General features: G+C 38.7%; 1 protein-coding gene across 1 annotated transcript in view; it reads left to right on the top strand.

Annotated features, from left to right (window-relative positions):
* LOC124721780 (potassium voltage-gated channel subfamily H member 2) overlaps positions 1-26210 on the top strand; it is an 887059-nt gene that overhangs the window by 576219 nt on the left and 284630 nt on the right. The window contains exon 6 of the mRNA XM_047246894.1: positions 9438-9558. Coding sequence (XP_047102850.1) covers positions 9438-9558 — 121 coding nt within the window. The remainder of the gene's footprint in view (positions 1-9437; positions 9559-26210) is intronic.

Below are 26210 nucleotides of genomic sequence, written 5' to 3'. Positions count from 1 at the left end.
AAAGCACATAATATAAAACTACAACAGAAGAAGTAAGCAGAGGGATAAAGACAAGTATTAACACATGTTGTTCAAAATGTGACAAACAAGCAGTGATATCCAAATTTCATGCTCCTCTGTCAAAAAATTCATTGAATGAATAAAAAGCTTTTTGAAGTAAATGTACTTTTAAGTAATGCCTTGAATTAAAAATTTTAACATTGGAGTGCTGTACACCTTTCTGCACCTGAGATAGAGCTTTTAGTTCACAGTGGAGGTTAGCCTTCCTCCCTGTGTTGTGATCATGGAACATTTCACTGGTTGCATAGTGGGCAGGATTCTCAACCATGAAACTCATAATCAAGTAAATATATTGGGATGTTGTAGTAAGTATCCCAAGCATCTTGAACAAATTATGGCAGGAGGTTCTTGAATAAACTTTGCACATTATTTGGACTACATTTTTACTGCAAGCAGATTTTCCTTGATGAAGGTGAAGTGCCCCAGAAGTTAATTCCATAGCACATGATGGAATGTAAGTTCCCAAAATAAGTATATTTTGTGTCACAGATGTCTCCACTTTATGAGATTGTCCTAATGGTAAGAATAGCAGAGGACAATTTTTTATGGTGTATTGGATATGATGTTGCCAGCTGACCCTACTGTGTATGAGGAGTCCAAAGAATTTGGTCCAATGTACTCTTTGTATTTGATGACTGACATGTAAAATAGGAGTCTCTTGTGGGACTTCGTGATCAAAGCTGAAGTGGATGTAATTGGTTGTTCAGGTTCACTGTTAGTGAGTTAGGCTAAGAGTTCTGAAAGTAATTTGTTGGCTTCAGCTTTTATGTCAGTGGACTGTTTGTTGTTTATCATACTGCTAGTATCATCAGCAAACATAGTAAACTTGCATGTTTTGTTTGACAAAGGCTGGACATTTATGTAAATTAGAAAGAGCAGTGGATCAAGAACTGACCCCTGAGGAACTCATAGAGTGCAGTGCCCCAGTCAGATTTCACTTCATCCCCTGCTATGCTGCTCTTATCAATAGCTACCTTCTGCTTCCTACCATTTAAGTAAGATTGTAGCCAGTTTCTCACTGCCCCTCTGATGCTGTAGTGCAATGCTTTATTGACAAAGATTTTGTGATCCAGTCAGTCAAAAGCCTAAGAGCGATCACAAAAGATCCCAACTGGCTTCATTTTTATATCAAGGGATCCCAATATGTCCTATGTGAATGGAAATATTTCTCTAGTAGTGGGCATACCTTTTCAGAAACCAAACTATCACTGACATTTGAAAGTTTTCGAGGTGCCGTATAATTCTGGAATGCAGTAATTTTTTCAAAGACTTTTGCAAAGTGGTCAAAAGAAAGATGGGGCAATAGTTAGTGACATGTGTTGAGTCTCCCTTTTTGTGTAGTGGCTTCACTATAGCAAGCTTTATTCCATCTGGGAAGACCCCCTGATACATAAGGCATTATATATGTCGGATAAAACTTTAGATAATTGATCAGAGCAGGCTTTTTGTAGATTACTGGAAATATTATCTACACCTGATCGTTCTTTAATTTTTAATGATACAATAGTTTTCTTTACTTTGTTACTAGTTAGGGGAGGATACACTTATTTTACTTACTAGATTTGGAGAATTGTGTTTCAGTATCTCCATGGCACTTTCTAAGGAGCCATTGCAGCCTATTTGTGCAGCAGCACTTATGAAATGGTCATTGAATTTTTTTGCAACTATCTCTTGATTGCTTATATATTTATCATCAATATTTAAAACAAAGTCTACATGTTTATTAGCACTGTTGACACCTGACTCACTCCTGATTATATCCCAGTTTGTTTTGATTTTATTACAGGTTTGGTTGATTTTGGTGTTAAAATATGAGCTTTTTGAGTATTTAATTACATTACTTAGCATTTTACAGTACTTTTTTAAATGATATATATATAGGCAAGATTTCTGGAATGTTTTGCTGTGATTTACAATTCACATATGTGTTTGCAGGATATCCTTATCATCTTGGTGATCTGTGATTTTCTTGTGATTTATTTGAGCTTATTTCAGCCATGATCACTATGTCAGCTTCTATTAACGGACAGATCTGTTGAACTCCAGACAAGGAAGTGCACCAGAAGGCTTTACTCTGTGAAACACCCCACCACCCTCCCCATTGGCAGAAGTTTTGCAAATAGCACAGTCTTTTGAAGTTTATCAGGCAGTAGGTGACCAAATTGAAATGTGGGATGATGAAGCACTGCTGTCACAAGATGTTACCACTAACACGACAGATAGCTTGCATTAGGAAGTGGTAGTAGTGACAATAAATATATAGACCCAGCACCGAGCTGAACAAGGACAAGCAAAGCAGCCACAACCATCACAGCACACAATCAGCATTCTCTGTTTCCATCTTGTCCCTTCTTTTTTGTCCAGCATGAATGTTTGGCATGCCCTGAGCGCTGGGCTACTTTTAATACTTACCAGAATAAAGGCCTCATCGCCTCCCTCTGACATTCATTGAAGGTTGCTCAGGGTATGGACATGGATGTAAACTGTGTGACTCAAATGCTTGTGACTCCTCCCAAGTTGTTTATTGAATCAAGTGTTTTTCGCCAGATGATCCGGTTATAGCTCAATACAAGTGCTGCAGAGATGTTATTGAATTCTCAAACGTATGTGAGTTTAAGCTTGCTGCTGTTGATACTGGTCATGCAGAAGCTGGTCTGTTACAACAAACAGAACATTGCATTGTTGGTGCAATTTACAGGATCTGCCTCTTACAAGTCAGTTGTTCACTCCATTACATTTTTTGTGATTGGTGATGCCAATGTTGAAAAGAGATGGACACATTTCAGGCATTTGGATTTTCTCTCATCAATGCAGTTCACCATGTGACCCATTAGGTACCATATTATCAGTTGGAAACATCGTGTGAAGAGTTTTCAGACTTGTTCTCAGAGGCTGTAAGGTGTGCTACGAATTTTTCTGCTCATATTTCTTTGAAATGCATGGCTTGACTTCATTTTTGTCATGTGCATCCATTCCTGTCGCCCTGAAAGATCAAATGTAAGCAGAATGGGACAGACTTCAATCTCTAGCAGTGGTACAACCTGTAATGGCTAGTGACTGGTCATTTCACTGGCTGTAATTTGGAAGCGATTGGGAAAACTTTGCCCCGTGGTGACTTCAGCACTACTGTTGATGTGCAGTTGATCATGTATACATATCCTCTCTCATGCCAGGAGGAACTTTTGGTAAAAATGTGGAGTGGCTAGTACTTTTTTAAAACTGATTTGTCTGAAGCGTGGTTCCTGTGGACGAAGTGTCTTGTCGATTTTTGGTTTTGAATGCTCCTTTTGGTCTCTATTATTATTTGTGCCTTCCATTTGGTGTGCCTAGTGCCCCTGCTGTTTAACAAAGTTTTTTTAGAGCATTTGTCTATTCCTGTTCTGGGTTGCATTTATTATCTGGATGATATTGTTGTCACAGGCTCCTCCATGGCCAATCACTTGGAAAACTTAGGCACTTTGTTTCTGTCTTACAATCCGGAAGCTTATGGTTTAACCTCACAAAAAAGTCTCAGTTTTTTTTCAACCTTCAGTTATTTATTTAGGCTTCGAGGTCTTGCAGAATGGGGTTCACCCTCTGCCAGACCATATCTCTGCAGTTACATCTATGTATCACCCCTCGTTCATGATGGAACTTCAGGTCTTCCTAGGGAAGACAGCCTACTACCATAAATTCTTGCCAGGGCAGCCACATTGGCCCACCTGTTGCATGTACTGTTATGCAAGAATCTACATTTTTGCTGGGGCCTGGATTGCGAAAATGATTTCCAAATATCAAAATCCAAACTACACTCAACCCTATGTTTAGCTACATTAGACAAACACACAGTTTTGGTGACTGACATCTCACAGTAAGGCTTTGGTGTTGCCTCAGTGCACTGATATGCTGATGACTCTGAATGACCTATTGCTTTTGTCTTGAAATCTCTCACTCTGGTCCAGTAGTGTTACCCTGAGGTGGCAAAAGAAGCTCTTGGCATAGTCTATGATCTCAAGAAATTTCATATTTTTTATGTGGATCATAGTTTAACCTTATTACTGATCATAAACCCTCACTCTTCCTTGTCTGACAAAGTGGCAAACCATCTAAAACACTGGGCACTGTTCTTCTGTCACTACAACTGTGAAATCCATTTTTGACCTACATCTAAAAATGCTAATGTGGACACCTTGTCCTGCCTTCCTGTGGGTCCTGATCCCAACTTTGATTGTGAAGAATTGCTTTGCTTACATCTTCATATTGTAATGAAGGCTGAAGTCAAGGGTTTTCCAATTACAAGCTTGTAGATAGCAGCTGCCATTGCTGCCAACCCATTTCTCCACCAGGTGGTTCAATTAATTCACAGGCAAGTCACATAAACTACCGGATTGGCCTTTGAACCCCCTGTGCAAATATTTTTCCTTGTATTATCACCTCTCTGTTTTTAACAGTGTTTCACTGTAGTCCACGTAAGATCTCTCTCCCAGCTCCCAGAATAGTCATTCCCCCTGCATTATGGTGCGACATTCTATGCCTTCTCCACTGGGGCCATTGGGAAATTTTGTGCACTAAACCATTAGGTAGGAGACAAGCTTTTTGGCCAGAGATTGATGACAAAATTGTCCATTTTGTTGCTGTTTGGGGGCAGTGTGCCTGACAACTAGCAGCTCACAGGAAGTCTCTGTCCACATGGTCTGCTACAATCCAGCCAAAGTGATGCATTCATGTCAACTGTACAGGTGCATTTGTGAATTCCTTGGTCATGGATGCTTTTTCCTGGTTCCCTTAAATTCTCTGGCTTGCATTGACATTGGCTGAGGTCACAATTTGTATGCTGTAGAGGGTTTTCTCTATTGAGTTGTAGCTTTGTACCTTACTTTCCATTAATGGGCCCCATTCTTTCAGTTGTTTTGTTCCCATCATTGTATTCATCATGTTATGGCTCCACCATTCCACCCATAATCAAACGGCAAGGTGGAATGACTGTTGCGTTCATTCAAGTACTAAATGAAATAGTTTTTTGTGGATTCTTTGCTGGATGCTGCCCTTCTGCCTTTTCTGAGAACATATCGCTTAATGTCGGTGTGAGAGCAGAGTGTGGCTGAGTTGCTTCATGGCTGACAGCCACACACACTCCTCCAGCTTCTGCAGCCTGCATTGCACCTGTTGTGGTTGGCTTCATCTGACCTCTTCGCACTGGGATAACTGGTGCGGGTGCAAGGGTTTACCGACCACTGTTTTCCGCTGATGGGGACACTGTCCTTGTGACAACCATATAACTGATGGGCTGTTGTCCCACCACTTTGTTGACTGCACTCCTCCTCACTACTGGAAGCTACCAGTTTGCTGGTGAGGCCCCCATCACTGCAGCCTGCCCTGCTGCCTTCTGCCTCGAGCCCATCATTGCCTACTGTGGAGGCAATCCCCCCCCCCCCCCCTCCCCCCAACACCCTCCCAATGGCTGCCTGTCTATTTCCTGTGCTGCACTCTAGCACCATGGGGTTCCTGTTTCCCAGCGCCAGTGCCAGTGCCAATTCATCTCTAGCATCTGGCCTGTTGGTGCAGCCTGCTAGGCCAATTCTGCCAGCCCCCTTGCCATCATTGCATCAGGCATTGTCACCAGTGTGTCCAGCCACATCTCCTCCAGACTGGGATGTACCTGCTGATTATGACACAGAGATGGCGATGGCACCCTTCTCTCCAGTGCTGTCATCAGGTGCCTCAGGGGCTCACCCCCCAAGCTCATATCTACGTCCTCGTGCATACTGGCCCTATGCTCTGATGCCTGCCTGGCAGATCCCATCAGCACTGGCTAGTGCTGCTCTGGATCTGATGGATGTGACTTTTGTCGGGCCACCAGCATCTCCTCCATCACCTAAGCACCCACTTTTCATGATGGAGAGGTGTGCTGTATGCTGCAACTAGTGCATGTGACCGTGAGTGCACTGACAGATATATCACTGTGGGTGCTTGTTTGAATCAGTTGCCAACTGTATTAGATTGGGCTGGATGCTGGAGGCTGTGTGCATGTGTCAAGGTCTCTGCTGTACCATCTGCCAGCAACTCACAGAGATATATATATGCACTCAGCAGTGCTAACTGATTCTCTTTTGAGTCCACATCAGTGTACTGTGTGTCATTACGTGGAGACCCATGAGAGTCTGTTTTCCATTATTGTTCTGAGGTTCATGAATAAAACCATATTTGTGTTACTTGGACCAGTGTCATGTATCACTTGGTTACTACAATTATTTTTTTTTTTTTTACGGCTGCATTCCTGGTATGTTAATATATGCAAAAGAAAAACACCTGTTCGAGAGAGATGTTATGACAGACATGAGAAATTACAGCTATGTTTCAATTCTTTTAATCATGCTGAAAGTATGGAAAGATCTATATGCAATCCAAATTAAATATTTCATTTCAAAATATAATATAGTTGTATGTAAATGGCTGGCAGTTCAAGATGGAAGTAACACTGTCACAACCATAAATATATTTGTGCAAAGCATCAGAAATATATTTTATTAGGGTACTGATAGTGACAGTACATTAAATTTCAGTGATTTGGAAAGATTCTTTAACTCTGTAAAACTTGTCTAGCCCATTACTAAACAAAATAAATGTGAAATCGGCGCAATGCATTGTTATGGCTTACATCATATCTGCTGAACGAATGCATGAAATAGGATAATTGCTACCTCAGATCCTATAAATGATTCTAAACAGAGTACAAAAACACAAGGTTTCTGTTGTATGTGAATGATTTGCTTGTAAATATAAATTCCCTGTGCTTTCCATTTCCAGATGACACATTTCTTCTAATTAAGTATAGTGAAAAAATATGATTTTGATGTAATTTCACTCACTATCCTGGAAACCTCTTGAAGCTAAATGGATTCAGACTGAACATTTTTTAAATCCATTGTGCAGTTTACATGTAAATAATCAGAATGCTAAGAAAATCATAACCATTAATGTGTGGAGGAAGTCAATGAAGTCAAATGCCTTTGACTAATTCTAGACTAGAATTATCCTGTTATACCAACAAAGAGTGAGAATGGAAAACATTCCAAGTGCCATTCCTGTTCAAAATATAGATATTGTCATGTCTTTGACTATAAGGACATATAAACCATTGATGATTTCCTCATATATAAAATTAATGGAGTTTGCTCATTTTGAAATGCTCATCCAGATCTCCATATCTTTTCATTTGGAACTGTTAGTTTACTGCTCTAGAGATATGTCATTCAATGTGTTGATGTTTTTCATGCTGCAGATCAGTTTGTTCATTATTTTATCCTACAACAAAACAATGATAGCCAACACAGAGCTCATGTCATGATATACCTTAAGCACAAAAGGTGTAGCACATGTAGTATCTACCTCCATGGATCTATTGTGGAATTAATTGATGATTATGCTAAAGCCATAAGATGTTCAATATGAGTGCCCATTAAGTGTCTGAAGATTGTGAAATGATAATAATGTTCACATGGGTCTTTGATCATTTATTTTGAACAGTGAATTTCTCCAGATTACATTAGATTAGTACTTGTTTCATAGATCATGAATACGACGCTTTGTAATAATGTGGAAAGTGTCAGGTTAATAAAAGGTGTCTATACAAGATATTACATTAGACAAAATTTTACATGACACTCAATATTTTTAATTTTTAATTTTTTTTGAAGGGGTGGGGGTTGGGAAATTACCCACTTACTATATCCAAAAATTCATCTAACGAGTAAAAGGAGTTGCCATTAAGAAATTCTTTTAATTTCCTTTCAAATGCTATATGGCTATCTGTCAGACTTTTGATGCTATTAGGTAAGTGACCAAAGACTTTTGTGGCAGCATAATTTACCCCCTTCTGAGCCAAAGTTAGATTTAACCTTGAGAAGTGAAGATCATCCTTTCTCCTAGTGTTGTAGCCATGTACACTGCTATTACTTTTGAATTCGTTTGGATTGTTAATAACAAATTTCATAAGTGAATGTATATATTGTGAGGCTACAGTGTAGATTTCTAGCTCTTTAAATAAGTGTCTGCAGGATGATCTTGCATGAGCTCCAGCAATTATTCTGATTACACACTCTTGTGCAATGAACACTCTTTTACTCAATGATGAGTTACCCCAGAATATGATGCCATACGAAAGCAGAGAATGAAAATAGGCGTGGTAAGCTAATTTACTCAGATGTATATCGCCAAAATTTGCAATCACCCTAATAGCATAAGTAGCTGAACTCAAACGTTTCAGCAGATCCTCAGTGTGTTTTTTCCAGTTCAACCACTCATCAATGCATACACCTAGAAATTTTGAATATTCTGCCTTAGCTATCGATTTCTGATCAAAGTCTATATTTATTAATGGTGTCATTCCATTTACTGTGTGGAACTGTATATACTGTGTTTTTTCAAAGTTTAATGAGAGCCCGTTTGCAGAGAACCACTTAATGATTTTCTGAAAAACATCGTTTACAATTTCATTAGTTAATTCTTGTCTGTCGGGTGTGATAGCTATACTTGTCTCATCGGCAAAAAGTACCAGCTTTGCATCTTCGTGAATATAGAATGGAAAGTCATTAATATATATTAAGAACAGCAGAGGATCCAAGACCGAAACTTGCGGCACCCCATTCTTGATTGTTCCCCAGTTTGAGAACTCACCAGATTTTTACATGTTATGTGAACTGTTTATTTCAACTTTCTGCACTCTTCCAGTTAGGTATGATTTAAACCGTTTGAGCACTGTCCCATTCATACCACAGTACTTATCTAGAAGTATTCCATGATTTACACAATCAAAACCCTTTGATAGATCACAATAAATGCCAACGGGTGACTTCCGGTTACTCAGAGCATTTAATATTTCATTAGTGAAAGTATATATAGCATTTTCCATTGAAAAACCCTTCTGGAAACCAAACTGATATTTTGTTAAAACTTTATTTTTACAAAGGTGTGAAGCTACTCTACAATACATTACTTTTTCAAGAATTTTGGATAAGGCAGTCAGAAGAGTGATTGGGTGGTAGTTGTTAACATCAGACGTATCCACTTTTTTATGCAGTGGTTTAACAATGAAATACCATTAATTCCATGTGAGCTTTTATTCTTGAAAGAGTTCATTATCTTCCTAATTTCAGAAGGAGAGGTGGGTGGAATGTATAGTTTAAACATGCCCTGAAATAGTTGCTTTTCATTTTAATGTTTTTTTGCACAAGATAGTTGTTTTTGTAATTTTTATGTGACCCAACTTAAAATACAAACTTATCTGTATATTTTACTGCTTCTCCTAGTGTCTGCTGTATAGCAAATATGAAGTATGTGCAGTTTTTACTTAAATTGTAATGAATAATGTCAAATTTATCTGTTGGTCTCAATTTCAGGTATGCAATTGGACATGCTGAGCGAACCTTGATGAATAACAGGGTTGGTTGGCTAGATATATTAGCTAATGACACTCATCAGTTTTACAATGCCAATAACACAGGAGGTCCATCAATAAAGGTAGGTGCCATAGACTACATAAAATGAGATAAATTCTGCAGTGTTCTGCTAATCTCCTCATTTCAGCCACATTTTTGAAAGATTAATTAATTAGTTAGTTTCATGTGTCAGGGACCATATGTGTGATCAGTTGCAATGATGTGAAATTATACATTTGACATTTGCCTCTCAGATTAATTTGTAAATATGGCATCATGCACCACATATTATTTTTACAGCACGTATTTTTCTTTCTTAAAGATGAGTTACCAGCAACATTATTCAATATGACATTATTGAATGAAGATATGCAAAATAGGTCAACTTACTGATTTCTTTCTCCCCAAGATCAGTAATGGTTCTAAGTACACATGAGGCTGAATTAAATTGTTTTAAGTGTTCTAATGTATGCTTCTCACAGTTTAAATTCTCATCAATGTAGACACCTAAAAATTTTGAAGTTTCCACTCAATTTATTATTTCTTCTATGTGAGTTACACTTATTATTGGGGTAGCACTTCTAGATGTGCAGAACTGAATGTGTTGTGTAATTTTGAAATTGAAAGTATGACCACTCACAGGAAACTACCCTGTGATACAGTTAAGAACATTGTTTACAATTTCTTCTGTTGCTATATGTGTGCTTAGATTGGTTACAATACTACTGTCATCTGGGAATATAACAAATTCTGCTTGTTGTATATTAGATGGCAATTTGTCTACATATATCAATAACAATAGTGCACCTAAGACAGACCCTTGTGGAATTCCATACATGATTTCTTCCTAGTCAGAATAATGTTCCAAGGCTACACTAGTTGAATTAATAAGTACAACTTTTGGCATTCTTTTGGTTAGATATGACATTATCCATTACTTGACTATACCATCATTCAATGAAACTTCAGTTTATCTACAGACTATTGTGATTCAGACAATGAAATGCCTTTGGTAGGTGGCAGAAAATACCAACTGGTGCTATTTCATTATTTGATGGGCATAAAATTTGATTTGAGGACATGTAAATGGAATTTTCATTTGAGCAACTCTTCTAAAATCCAAACTGTTGTTTACTGAGTGTAATACTGAGTGCTTGATTCTAACCTAAAAAAGGTACTCCTCTGATGCTAGTAATCATCAAAATCTTGCTTTATGTGATGGTGGCCACCCATACATGTTTCAGCAAGATGCTCAGCTAACCTATCTTTCCCTCTCCTATTCAGGTGTAGTCTATGTCTAGCATTTCCCCATCTTTCAATTGTAGCGACAGGCACAGCACTTGTATGAGATTTCAGTCAGCAGCAGCCTTCTCAACTCAGTGTTCACATGGCTAACAGCAGTGTTAACCCAGAGCTGATCAAGACACTGCAGAACCTCCAAGAAACTCACAGTGGTGTGTGTAGTTCCTGTGGCCATCAGAGTGTGCATCATTTGAGTGTCTATGTGGTTATGTGTGTACTATTTCTATATACGTACGAGACTTTTGTGTATTTTTCCCATAGTATTGTAGTGGGTTGTAGTACTTTAGATTAACCATATTTCAAGCATGTCTCATGAAGTGTCATGGCAGAAATAACATGAATGAAACAGCAAAATCTTACATCCCAAAAATTGATAGTATTAGTAATGAAACACAAAGCAACTTGGGAAATTTTTTTTATAACCTTGCAAAGATAATATTGAAAGTAAATCTTGTAACATCATGTAAGTAACTACAATGGCAGTTCATATAAAGGTGTATTAGATACTGAAAGGAAATGTTAAGTCACTGTTTGTTTGTGAGTATAGGTTCCTTGAACCATTTTGAAAATTTACGATATGCACATCTACATCATATTAACTACATGTAATTATTACTTCAGCATTAAATCATGATCTTTTTTGGTAGATCAATGTAATTTAGTGTATTTAAGTAGGGAAGAATGACAGTATTGATAGAAGACAATATTTCCAAAAGACTGACAGGATAGGATAAGAATGGATGTAGCATAGAAACTAAAGTGATGAAGTGATACAACAGCTGGAATCCTTTGCTTGCCATGACACAGGACATACTGAGAATGTTTGTTCTCCTGAAGTATTATACAATGTATTAATATAAAAAACCAATTAAATTTCTTGTCAACATTAAACAACAGATCAATTATTACTAGCACATGGACAATATATTCAGTGAAAAGTTTTTCTTTTTATCAACAAGTAAATTTGCAGTTTCAGTTTATGTAATTAGACATTCATTAAGCTTTATGACTATATTTTTTAATTTCAGTAATGTTCCTTAGTCCAAACAACTTCCTAAGATTATGGATATATCAGTCTATTGGTGTTTGGATGTGGGTTGGCCAATACCTCAAATGGGACTATATAGGTATCAAAGAATTTTTTTAACTCAGCCATTAACAATTTGGATATCTCATGGGTATTAACTAAGTTCTTGTCTTACATCGTAATATTTTAAATTTAGAATCATGTTTTTTCATTCTTGTTCACCTTGTTTCTTCATTTCTTTTATTTTTCAACAGCTTCTTTTTCCTTGTGTTGAAGTAGGTTTACATTCTGGAAATTCAATGTGTTCATTAATGACATTAGCTGGTTTTGTGTCAAATAGTACTTCTTGTGGTGAAAAACCTGTTGATATTTTTTGCAAACTGTTCATCACATTTTCAAAATTAACTAAATTTTCAATCCAAGACAGATTTTTATGACATTTATGTTTTCACTATCATCTTCCTTTCCTTTCTCAATGAATTGTTTTTGTATTATACTCCCTTTTTGTCTGACACATATATTGTTTCCTCTCTCTTTTCAAGAACTACACAAACTCTAAGTAACCAACGAGTCCCCAAAATAAATTCTTCACTTAATTCTGAAATTATTGAGTAAACATGTTCAAATTCTACACCTTGAGTTTCAAACATCATTAAAGTGTGGTATCTCACCAACTTACTGTGTCTACCAACAGCCCCTGTAATCTTTACTCCTATCACTGGCATCTCAATATAATTCTTATTCTCTTTAACTTCATCACTTAAAGCTTCCGATGTTCCAGAAATTCTGCTGCCTGAATCTAGTTATGCTTTCCCTTTCCAATATCCTATTTTTATGTGAACATATGGATACTCTATTTCATCCGTTGTCTTTGTATTGAATTATTCATGTAATAGGTCCTTTTCAACTGCAAAGGACTTCCAATCTTTGCAATTCTGAATGCTCCTGTTTATCATTAAATCATTTACCTTCATCATCTGATTAATGCTTGTATCAGAGTCATCATTGACACAAGACATACTGAGAATATTTGTTCTCCTGAAGTATTACAAGTTCCCTAAAACTGCAATTAAACCTTAACTCATATATGCCTTCTTTTTGCATGATTCATAATTTGGATTGCAATTTATTTCCATCCTATCAGGGTAAACTCTTTGTCACAAGGCTTCTAACTTTCTTCGATAATGTATCACTAAATAAGTCTTCCCCAACATTTACCCAAAACGTGCACAGAAAACTTTCATTACTAACTTTAAGATTTAGAATTAAAGCCAGGTTAGGCATCTTGTATGTAGATTTGTTTTGAACATGTTCAGTGATTAAGTCATGAGCATCATTGTTATTTACACATGTAACAGATTCAGACACTTCATGTGCAACTTCATTTTCATTTATACTTGCCTCTATCAACTTGCATCATCAACTCCTCTTCCTCCTTTCTTTAACAAAACATCCTTAAATCCAACCAAATAATCCACATTTTCACTTTTGTTACCCATAAGTCTCCCTCATCAACAACTCATCAAGCATTAGTGGCATCGTCATCTACCATACATTTCTCACTCTTCTCATGTTTTGCAACTTCTCTTCATTCAGAAAATATCTCGCAAATATTTAAGCTATAATCACTAGTCTCTTTCAAATTTTTTCACAGGTGAACATTGTAAAAGTTTTCTAAATCACCTTCCTGTAACTCATAATTCAGATTTTTAGTTTCTTTTGTGTTTTGTTTTTTAAGCCTTTTTTGCTACAAATTGCCTCAATACTTTTGATCTACTCTTCATTTGTTAAGTTGGTACTCTTGCTTAATTGCCTCTTTATTGAATCAACTGTTTTGTGTAGCCTTTATGTTCCCTTATTGGTCCATGTATTGAAATCATTGTCCTTCACTCTCACATTGAGAACCTTTAGTTTAACTGTTCAGTAATTTTAGCAGCCTGAATGAAATGTTTAGGTGGCTGTTCATTATAATCTTAGTTTCTGTTGCTTCACTCATATTCCCTATCGTAGTGTCTCCCTTTGTTATCAAAATCTCTTGGTGGTCCTTCTTCTGGATTTCTATGATTATCATCGTTCATAACCCCTCCCGTGACAATCATTGTTTCCCCAATTTCCATTATAATTGTTTTGTGTGAAATGATTTGAACCAAAACTTTGTCTATGATTTCTTTCAAATGCTCTGTCCATCTTTTCTACATGTTTAAGGAATTGTTCAGCTGGTAACCTTATCTTGAAAGCATCAGTTTTTGTCAGTTTATTGAAAGCCTGATTTAAATGAACATGTTTCTGCAATTGATTCTTACAAAACTCTTTCATCCTCCCTTTGTGTCCTATGTAACTTGATCAGTTGAGAAATTTGCTTTTAATTGTAGCTTGTTCTGACTACCCAAAACTCTTTTTGAACTGTTGATAAAATAAATACTGTGTACAACTATGATTTACCCAAGGTAATGCATCGCCGCTTGAATTTTGTTTCACAAATTTCGTTTTAAGGTTATCTGTTATGGTTGGAATAAAAATTGTCTTTACACTGCTGTAAGAAATCAGAAGGATGCAAACCACCATCTTCAGGAAACTTTTGGCTACCATACTAGAAAAATCCATTAAAACATGTATTAAAAATGTTTTTGGTGTCATACATTCCTGCAAATGACATGACTGTTTTTGAAAACCAAGCAAATTATTATGTATGAATGACACATTGTTTTTAAGTTCTTTATCTTTTTCTGAAATGGTCTTTCTGAGACTATGGAATTTTCTTTCACAAGTTTTGTTAACAGATACAACTACATTATTAAAATTACATTCTGCTTCTAAAATTGCACCTTGCAAATTTATTTCCAGATCAGTTACTTTCTGACAAACAATTTGAAAGCTGGATTCTGTCTTTGTGACTCTGTCACTTAATTCTGTGATTTTTGAATTTGTGGTTTCAATTTGTCTTCATAGTTCATCTCTGAAAGCCTGAATCTGACTTCCTGCCTTTAATTTAACAGCGTCACAACTTTCAGTAGTCTTGTTTTCTAATTAGGTTTTCAAAGTGCCACTTTTATCAGAAATTTGTATGTTTGTTTCAGAAATTTGATTGTTCAAAGATTCACTGGTTTACATAGAGTGTTACTATTTTGTGTTCAAATCTTTATAGCTGCACTCATTTCTGACATAAATTGTCTCAGTGATGGTTTGTTTCCTAAATCTACTGAATCTTCCAAACCCTGATTCTGAAGTCCTAACTCTGAATTATCTTCCTCAAAGAGTCCTTAATGAAGCCACTTTTCTCTTTCTTTAGTGACACTTTGAAAATACAGGGTATTTATAAAATAGTTATGAAGAAGTAACCTGTAATTGTGAAAAAGGTAAATAACTTACAGAAATGTTTGATACAGATTTGAGTGCAGTATATCTTCAAGTTTTATTTGCAAATATTCAATTTGGCCTCCTTTGTAACATGACAAACATCCTGTGTAATCAATGTCGTGCTAAATCCTATGAACCAGCTCTTGATGTATGGTGGCAACTGCTTGTGTTATCCATTGCTACAACTCATCAACATTCCCTGGAAGTGGAGGAGCAAATACATTGTCTTTAATGTAACCCTATACACAGAAGTCTATTGAGGTTAAATCAGGTGATCATGCTGGTCAGGATATTGTTCCATCATGTCGAATCCAGGTCAGCACATTCCTACAGAGATATGACAACTTTATGATGATAATGTGGTGGTGCACCATCTTACTGGAAAATAACATTGTAACACGAGGCATATTCAATTCTAAGCTGGCACAGCTGTTTGATGTACTTGGACTATGACTGTAAGGCTGGTGAACTTGCTCAGTTGCTGCATCAGAGACTGCTGGCTTACCCTGACCCAACGTCCTATGTGATACATAGCCAGTTTCAGTGAAATGGTTATAGCAATTAATAACAGTTTGTATTTGATTTGGTGACTTGTGATATTTAGTCCTGAACTGTAGTGGTGGATTTGGATTGATTAAACCACAAATAACACTGTGCATGTTCTGCACCCAATGATGACAGCTGGAATAAGTCACTAGTGTGAAAATTGGGAACTAGCAGTGGTAGGCAGCAATAAAACTTGAAGATATACCACATTCAGTGCTGTATCAAACATTTCTGTAATTTATTTATCCTTTTCAGAGTTAAAGGTTACTTTTGTATAACTAATTCATAAACACCCTGTATGACTAATAAAGTATGTTAGCAACATTACTTCACACACAAAAAAGTTTTCTGTTGCTCTTTTCTCTTAAGTAAGATACTTATAGAAAAAGCAGGAATCATGCACTTAACTTCTGTCGCTTTGTGTCCATTATGTCCTGTTTGTTCTCCAGTCCTACTGTGCACAAATCTTGATTGTTCTTCCTTTCCTTTCCATTTCATTGCCTTTTGCAGTCATCATAAATTTTAGTTTTCTTTCACATTTAACTTACCTGAAAAGTAGGTACAATTAATATTTATCCATACAATGAAATTAAATTGGATGTTGCCACCAAGTGTAATGGATACTTCAATACTGCCTGTTCAATAACCTATGTTGAAACAAGACATTTACCATTATTTTGTCATTAGTTTGCATTGAGTCCTACATCTATAGTTCTAAACCAGTAATTATCTCATTTGTTCATTGTTGTTCTCATTGTCTTCAGTAGAGGATATTGCTGGTCCCAAGTTGTCATCCTTCTAATAAGAAATATTGAAGGGTCAAAGGATTATTATTCAGGTAACTTCTGATGGTTATTCTAATAAAAGCAATTTCTGAACTCTGAAATAGATATATTCTTCAGTATTTCCACACTCTACATTAGAACACATAATACTTCTGCCTTCAGCAGTGCTATAAGACAATATCAAGTCCATTTGCAGTAACCCTTCTGCCAAAAGTGTCCATTCCACAACAGATTCTCGATGAGTGTCTGTGCCTCCCTCTCAATCAACAAGAACAGTGATCTCATGTAGAGATCAGAGTTCATAACACTATTGACTGTAATCCAAATGAAAAATATTGATACCCACTGGTACCATACATTTTGTATTATATTATTAGTGTGATTGCATTACAGAATACACCAAATAAAATGTGATGCCTGTAGTCTATGATGTATAGGACATACTAAAAGAAATTTGTGTGCACAGTCTTGAGCTCATATTTTCAGAGCTACAAGTGTTCAATCTATGCCATGTTTCCATGCATCAAAGAGTAACCTCCATTTAGAAACCAGTAATGAGATCCTCACATACCTTCACTCACTGCAACAGAAGAAATGGTACCACTGTCTGAAGAACATTTTAAATGAGATAAAATGTGTAGCCTTTTACAAAAGAATCCATTTCTTAAATTAACTGAATTTTTTGTCAACAAGGGCAATTACAATATGTTCTCTGATCTATGATCAACTAATGCCTTTCAAATGCAGAAGAGCAGAAAAATAGTTAATATCAAGTCATACTTGTGTGGCCCAGAAGTGTGAATTTGTTAAAAAGATAATGAATATAACATTTTGTCACATATCAGTCACTAACTAAAACTGATTTTCAACATTCGGTGGTCATCAAACTGAAAATAACATTGAAGTGTTGCACAAAAACATTCACATGTAGACAACAAAAGACAAAATGCTGCAGTGCTCCTAAGTGAAACAAAAGCTGATTTATTATGCTTTAATGAGCATGAGTTAAATGAAACAGAACTTTGTAGTTCAATAATAAAAGGCTATTATTTGTTTAGTTATTTCTGCAAACCAAAACATAATGGTGGAAGTTTTGCTAAGTACAGGAAGACAATTTGTAGTCGATAATATACTGAATACAGTAAATGCATAAATTTTCCAATATTGCATGGAAAAAGACTATGAAATTACTTGAATAGTGTATGAGGAACTAAGAATTTTATGTGTATATAGATCTCCAAGTCCAATATTCATGAAAAAGAACTGAGTAAGTTATCACTGAGGTTTAAGATGAAAGGTATTGTAATATATAGACTACAACCTAGACATTGAGAAAGAATCAAAACCAAAACAAGAATTAAATGAAATATTGTTACCAGTATTGTGTAATATGAAACTAGTAAATATACGTACCTACTAGACTTATTACCAACACTGAAAATTGTGAAATAAGTGATTTTGAAGCAAAAGTTCTGCAAACAGCATTCTGTGATAATAATAATTTTATTATTATCACAGAATATAATACTTTATTAAATGTTGAATGTACAAAGACAGGTTACAATTCTTGATGCGTAACACAATAATAAATTCTTCTGAAAATGTCATTGATTAACAAAATGATTAGACTACAGATAAAATGGTTTACTTAATATTATTTACATATTTTTTCAAAGCACATTGTTAATTGCATGTAAGTGTGATATTCTTCTAATGTATAGAAGGGATTTTGTAACAGGAATTGTTTCAGCTGAAATTTAAGCTTCATTGTGGGAAGGATCATAACTGTATTGGGCAGTGTATTGGCTAATTTTAAACCTGCTTGTTGTGGATCCTTTGAGCAGAATGCTGTTCCTTGGCTGCTGATGCATAATTTTTCTTTGGTACTGGTACTGTACTGATGCAAATCGGAACAAATGTTGAACTACAGTCTTTTAACAAGTAATATTGCTTTTAAAATGTTCATGTTTGCTATGGCTAGTTCATCAGTTTTTGAACAGAACAGAATAGATAGAAGTTTATTGTCTCATAACATACAATTTCAAGTCATTGGCTTAATGTACAGAAGACTCGTCAAAACACAAAAACTGGTTTATAATTTTCTTTATAATGTCATTAATATAATATGCCATATCAAATAATTAATTAATTAAGCATTTAATAATTTTTCTTCAAAAGTAACAAACTTTTAAAATTCTTCTGCTGAATAGTAACATTTCTGCACTAGTTTCTCATATAAGATTTTTTTCAGTGTTTCTAAATTTGTGCCAAGCAATTGTCTTCCTTTCACTTTGTTGTAAATTTTTGTACCCATATAATGTGGAGTTTGAGCATAAAGTTTTAAATGGTGTTGGGCAGCATAACAATTATTTTGATTTCTTATGTTGTAATCATGTTGAAAATGATTTGCTGCAAAAAAATCAGGGTTATTGTGTACACAGATAGTCAGCTCATTGATGTTTAGTGAGGGAACACTTAATATACTCAGATTTTTTAGGAGTGGGTGATATGGCTTTCTTTGCCCTACATTTGGCATATTTCTAATGATGATTTTCTGAAGTTTTAATATTCGACACACATAGTATGAGTTACCCCAAAGTACAATTCCATACCTTATTACTCATTCAAAGTAGCTATGATACACTAGTTTTCTTATGCCCATACTGTTAGCACTGTACAATGTCCTCATTACAATTGCTTGGCTATTTAATTTATTCACAAGGTACTGTATATATGTGCCCCATGATAGATTTTTATCCAGTTGCATTCCAAGGAATTTCACACACAGTTTTTATGACTGACCTGCATATCAGTTAATTGTGCTTCTTTGGTTTTAAACTACATTAAATAAGGCTTTTCCATTTTTAACGTTAACCCGTTTAAATCAAATCAGCTATATAATTTTTCTAAAGAATTTAATACAGTTTGGGGAATGTGGTCAGTACTGTTACTTTCAGTGATTACAGATGTGTCATCTGAGTGACAGTCACTATTAAGTGGTAGATCATTTATGTAAAACAGAAACAGAATGGGTCCTAAGACAGAACCTTGTGGTACTCCATGTGAAATGGTTTTCTGTTTTGAAGTATAAGTTCCTCTCTCTGATGATGAAACCACTCTTTGTCTTTGGTTGGTTAGGTAGGACTTAAACCATTCTAATACCATGCCCCTAATTCCATACTTTTCCAGTTTACAGAGTAGCAAGGAGCAGAGTAGCAATATTTTTGATACTGATGGAAGAAGAGAAATTGGGTGATAGTTTCCCATGTGTTCCTTTGTGCCATTTTTAAACAGTGTCTTAACTATTGCATACTTTAGTGTGTCTGAAAAATAACTATTGTAGATAGTGGCTTTGCAATTATTTTAGAGACTGTTGTAAACACTTTTGTTGGTATCCCATCCCATTCTGCTGATGTTTTACTTTTCAGTGATAGTATCAGATTTTCTGTATCTTTCACAGTAGTTTTGGCAAATGTACTGAAAAGTTCACTTCCAAATTGCTCACTGTTGAAGAAGTTTATGGGGCTAAACAAGCTACAGTATGAATCCTTATATCTTCCTCCACAGATCATTCTTATACCCCTTTTTCGAAGTAGCAATAGCTTATTTAGATTTCATTTTGTTGTTGCTCCCCAGATTTCTATTCTGTAATTCAGCTGAGAGGGAAATGAAGTATTTAGGACAATAGTATCTTTGCAGAATTTGCTAATCGTATTAACTGTAAATATATTCCTACAATCTTATATGCTGGTGTGTCAACATGTTTGTCCAATTTTAGATTGCTTTGAATTGTTAAACTAAGGAATTTTGCACCAAAATCTTTTCTCCTCCCCCCCCCCCCCCCTTTTTTTACTACTTCATTGCCCATTTATGGTTTAATTTCATCTTTAAAACTACTTTTGTGAAACCCATTAGACATGTTTTGTTTGTGCTTACATTACTATTTTGCTTGTGCTTACATTATTCCAATTTGAAAGCCACTTAGGCGTTCATTAAAGTACTGAACAATTTTATTTGTCAGATTATTACAGTGGGTCTCTAGTTCATAAAATGATTCCTTTTCACACATGATGTACATATTATTGTATACAGAACTACTTTGGATCTTTCATTGCAATATTTTATGTCATTTACAGAAATCAAAAACAGAAGAGGACACTGGGCACTCTATATTTTATATTGATTTTGGATTTGTAAACACCACTTTCAGTTTTAAGCTGTAAAAACTGCTTTCAGTTACTCATGTAAAAGTTTATTAGGTCATGAGTAGTGCCTCTGATGCCAATGTTCCATAGCTTATCTAATAGGATAGTAATGTTCACACAGTCAAGAGCTTTCTCAAGGACGTGCAACATGTTTCTTGTTCTTGATGAAACTTATTACCTCTTCAATTAATTGAGCAGCTGCTGTTCTATTTAATTTACATTTCACAATCCATTTTGACTTTCAAATGTTAGAATGTGCTCGTTAAGAGAGTTTATAATCATGTTATGTACGACTTTTTCAACTATTTTGAAAAAAGCAGGAAGTATTGATATTGGGCTAGTTTTATATTTCTCACCTTTTTTAAAGATAAGTGTTACCTGGGCTAGTTTTAGTCCATCTGGGAAGATTTTTGATTCTATTCTATTACTTTGAGGTGGATGTTCAGGTCAGTTACATCAAACAACACCTTATTAACAGAAGTTCATTTATTCACCTCTTTACACAAGCAAGGCTTACAAAGAACTAACATGGCAGTTTTGCCCAAAGATAATCTTAGTTTAGTTCAAAGATGATACTCAGATCGATGCTGGTGTCGACCTCACTGGTGCCACACAACCGCACAACCCCCCCCCCCCCCCCCCCCCCCCCCAAGTACGGAGTACTCTTGAGAGGCCACGGCGATGACTGTGGTGTCGGCAGGTGTGGTCTGTGGGAGACACACCACAGTCAGCTTGACAGCGTCGTCGGGGAGCTGTGTCGGTAGATGTCATGAAGGAAGGTTCACCCACTGAACCTGGAAGTCATTGAAGTGCACCGGGCGTCGTACTGGGCATGCTGGTTGTGCGGCGACAGGTAGGCTGGCGGTTTGCGAGTGGAATGGAGCGATGGCGATGATGACTCCGGTGGGCATGGTGAACACACGAAGCTTGTCCAGGAAGATGTCGGGCAAGAGGGGAACACATTTCACTAGGTGGCAGGGAATGGTGGAGTTTGTGTCATGAGCACCGGATGAAGGGAAACACACAATGAACAGTGTGTCATCGCGTAGTATTATAGAGATATTGTGGATTATGTCCAGTGGGACAGGCACAGACATCTCGAACGAGGACGTGTTCAAGATGGGAGGGCGTGAGAAACCACGACAGGTCGAGGCAAGCGACGGGGGAAAGATCAAAGGGACCGGTGAAGGGCCCGGATGCGAGGGCATGATCGTAGGTAAGCTCGACGTGGGGAGCATGTGATCACTCGATGGACTGCGTGAGACCGGAGTAGAGGGCGAGGTCAGAGAAGAGCTCAACGATTGGAGCTGGAAGTCACTTGACCGAGTGTGTAAGTCCAATGTGGAGGGAGTGGTCAGAGTATGGTGAGCCACAACAGTGAGTGGCGTGGTCATGGCCTTTAAGGGGGGTAGAAGCAGGCTCGACATGAACAGGCTTCAGTCTGTTAACAGAGACTGTAACAGCTGAATATTTTATCTGGATGTCATAGGTGTTGGCTGAGCGCTGGAGAACTCGGTATGGGCCGGTATATGGAGGTTGGACGGGAGCGCGGACAGTGTCATCTCAGAGCATGAAGTATTCGCAGTTGTCCAGAGATTTCGGGGCGTGAACCTTAGGGTGGGAGTGGCTGGCAGGCAGAGGGATATGGAGATTGGTCAAGTGGCATCTGACGTGGTCCATGAAGGAAGGTAAGTCAGACTGAGGGAGAGAAGCGGAAGGGCTCACAAGTTCACCAGGGAGAAAAATGTTCTGGTCATATACGAACTTGGTTATTGTGCCATTGAGGTCTTCCTTATAGATTGCACCAATGCTGAGTAGCACAAGGGGAAGGGCCTCTGTCCATAGAGAGTCTTGGCATTGAAGAGCCGCCTTGAAAGTGAGTGTCAGAACTCAATTAGCCAGTTACTTTGTGGGTGATATGCTGTCGTATGGATGCGCCAGATGCCTCAAATGTTACAAATCTCATTGAACAGGGCCAGCTCAAATTGTCTGCCCTAGTCAGTCGTGATGATAGTTGGACATCTGAAATGTGATACCCATGACTCAACAAAAGCTCAAGCAACAGTTTCTGCCGTAATATTGGGGAGGGGGACAGCCTCGACCCAGTGAGTTGTTCGGTCGATAGACGAGAGAACGTAACGAAAGCCGTTAGAGGAGGAGAGAGGGCTGCTGATGTCAATATGAATATTCTGGAAACGCCCAGGAGGGATCAAAAAGGCGCCAAGGGGGCCGGGGGGGGGGGGGGGGGGGTTTGGGGGAGAAGTGTGCTTGCGTACTTTGCAGTGTTGGCACACGACGCAGGAGCGTGCCCATTGCTGGCAGTCCTTGTTGACATTTCTCCACACAAAGCGCTCTGCTACAAGGCGGGCAGACACATGAGCACTGGGGTGGGCTAAATTATGCTGTGCATTGAAGACAGCTCGACAGAGCGTGGTTGGGATGAGGGGGCGTAACGTGCCTGTACTGTCGTCTTACCAGATCTCACGAGAATTACAGGGAAGGTGGTGCGGACGAAGTGTAAAAAAGAGGTTGGTTGGAGATTAGGCAGTTCAGTGAGGTCTAACAGTGAATGAACAGAATCAATTCGTGAAAGAAAATCGGCAACTATATTGTCAGCACCCTTTATGTGTCTGACATCGGTGTTGAACTGAGATATGAAGTCCATGTGTCTGAAGCGGCGAGGAGGCAGGTCAGCTAGATGGTTTGTAATGGCCACAACCAGGGGTTTGAGGTCTGTTAAAACATTGAAAGGGCATCCCTAAACGTCAGTCTTAAAATGCTTGATCGCTTCATAGACCGTGAGCAACTCCCTGTCAAATGCGGAATATTTCCCTTGTGCATTGGTGAGCTTTCGTGAGAAGAACTGCAGAGGCGAAGTTTGGCCGTCGACTGTCTGGCTAAGGATAGCACTGATGGCAGTATCGCTCATGTCTGTGGTGATGAAAAACTGTGCATTGGGATGAGGATGCGCGACAGAGCAGGTCTCGGCAAGAAGATTCTTGTGGGCAGTGAAAGAGGCAGTCATAGCAGGGGTCCATGGAACGGGCCGAGATCCAGAAGTTTTTGTGCCTGCCAAGGCGTCTGTCAGTGGAGCCTGAATCTCCGCAGCCCAAGGTAGGTGTTGGCGATAATAATTAACCATCCCCAGAAAGTTCCGGAGCTCTTTGAATGACGAAGGTCTGGGTATGTTTACTTTCTCAGGGGGTGGTGAAATGCCGTCGGCAATTACCCGAAAACCAAGAAAAGTGACAGCGGGTTGATGTAGCTGCAATTTGTCCCAGTTGGTCTCAATGCCTGCTGCCGCGAGAGTGTTCATAACAGTTTGCACATGTCGAATGTTGTCCTCGATGGAGGAGCTGAACACAAGAATGTCATCAAGATATGCAAAGCAGAATTTTAGATTAAGTAGCACTTCTTAGATGAACCGTTGCCAGGTCTGGGTTGCGTTTTGCAGACCGAAGGGAATTAATTGAAACTGAAATAATGCAATTGGGGTGGTGATTGCTGTCTTCTCGATGTCTTCAGGTGACATGGGTATCTGGTGGTAGGCCCGTTTGCAGTCAATGACAGAGAACATGGTCGCACCTGCGAGGGAACTGGTAAAGTCGGCAATGTAGGGCATGGGGTAGGTGTCCATAATTGTTCATGTGTTTAGTTGACCGTCTTTCTTGGGTGTCATGTGTGTGGGCGTAGACCAGCTACTGGCAGAGGGTTCAATTACGCTGGAGCTTAGTAGTTCAGAAGTCTATTTTTTAAGGTTGGAGGGGCACTCGGGACGAAATTCGACGTGGTTTACTGGAGATCGGGGGGCCTGGCGTGAGGCAAAGCTTGTGAACCATGCAGTTGGTGATGACAGAAATGTTGCTGGCAGCACGGGATGCGGTTTGTTTACAATGTGTGCGGGCAGGGCAGGCAAGGCCTGGTTGTGGTGTTCGGAGCCACTCGGCGGATCCAACGGGAGACGAGGTGGCGAAGTGTCCCAGGAGTCAATGATACAAGATGGCCGCTGGCCCATAGCAGTGGCACCATAGTCGGGTGAGCTCGGTAGAAATCGTGAAGTGTTAGTGAGTCCATTGTCTGAGAGCATGGCCTGTGACAGAGCACGGTCGTAGGTGAAAGGCTTGGTGCGATTGCACTGTTGGTGTTGTCAGTGGTAGTCACAGGGCGGCACACAGGAGTCGAATTTGCATTGTTTGAGTTGCTGTCCATGAGGGGCGGGGTAGGAGCTGTCAGTTCAGGAACACGTGACACTCGTCGTGCATGCACAATTCTGTCCGGCCGAGTGTCAAATGCTGCCGTGTTAGGAGGGGGTGGACTTGCGGAACTGTCAGTACACATTATGGCAATCTTGGTAGCACAGTTGTGAGGGGTAGCAGGAGGCAAACACACTGAAGCTCAATTGCTGGGATTGCAAGCAAATTCGGCACACTTACTGACCTTGCTTTGTCCTTGCTGTATTGTCTGTAATTCCTTTGCTGCATCGGAGAGCTGGAGCTGTGTTTTGTGGAGCCGGAGGGAGAGCTCAAAGTTTTCTTTGCATAGGCGAGCAACATGTTCAAGCTTGACAAGGCACTTATGCGTGGTTTCTTGTAATGTCGTCGACAGAGACAAGCATGTACGGATGAGATGAGCCTGGACCGATGTGTCATGGAGGGGTTGCTCGACGGAGCACAGGGCAAGTGAGTCTTGGACGGATGGTTAAACACAGTGTTTCGCACTAGGTCCGGTGAAAGTTTGTGGTGTCACAAGAAGTCAATTTCTGTTATAGGTTCACCAATTTCGCACACTAAAAAAGTCCAATCGAGTTTGCAGTTTGCGGAGAGTGAGATGACTTGTGAGGTTGAACCCGAGCATTGTAGTTTAGTTGATTCACAATTTGCAGTGAAGTATGATGAGGGCGGATGTTGAACAATGCTAAGGATGTGGGCAGCAGTGAAACATCAGCGCCTGTGTCCACTAAGAAAAGGTATCCTGATGAAATGTCTTTAATGTAAAGTCGTCCACAATTATTCAGTTGTTCCTGGACAGAATGGAGCACTGGGGGGTGCCTGTCATGTTGTGTGCAGGAGCCGGCACTGAAATCTACCTGCGATTGGCGTTTGGGAAGTAGCAGGGTGGTCTGCAGTTCCGTGCTGCCTCACCAAACAGTGTGTGGAAGTAACACTATGGGTAGGGCGGCTGAATTTCCTGCGGAAAGTTCGTTGCCAGTGGCAGTGGCCGAGGTTCAGTGGCCACAGCAGGTTCAGTTGCAGGAGGGGGCATGACCACGGGAAGAGCTGGTGATGTCCCAGTTGCCTGTTTACTGCTTCCCGAGCCAAGCAGAACAGTTGGCACTGTTTGGCCCCGGCCGCGTCCAGCCACAGGGCGATGAGCCTGAACCTGAGACTTGTCAGGTAGGCAGTGGCTGGCAAAATGGAGTAGTGATGCATCATGTAGTTTGTCAGCAATTGTAATTCATTGCTCGACAAGTTCGAGAGACTTCGGTGAGCCAGAACAAAGCGGATGTGAGGAG

Source organism: Schistocerca piceifrons, chromosome X, assembly GCF_021461385.2.
Source record: "Schistocerca piceifrons isolate TAMUIC-IGC-003096 chromosome X, iqSchPice1.1, whole genome shotgun sequence".
NCBI classification, from domain to species: domain Eukaryota; kingdom Metazoa; phylum Arthropoda; class Insecta; order Orthoptera; family Acrididae; genus Schistocerca; species Schistocerca piceifrons.
The sequence above is the reverse complement of the archived record's forward strand: the minus strand, read 5'-3'. Positions and strand labels throughout refer to the sequence as shown.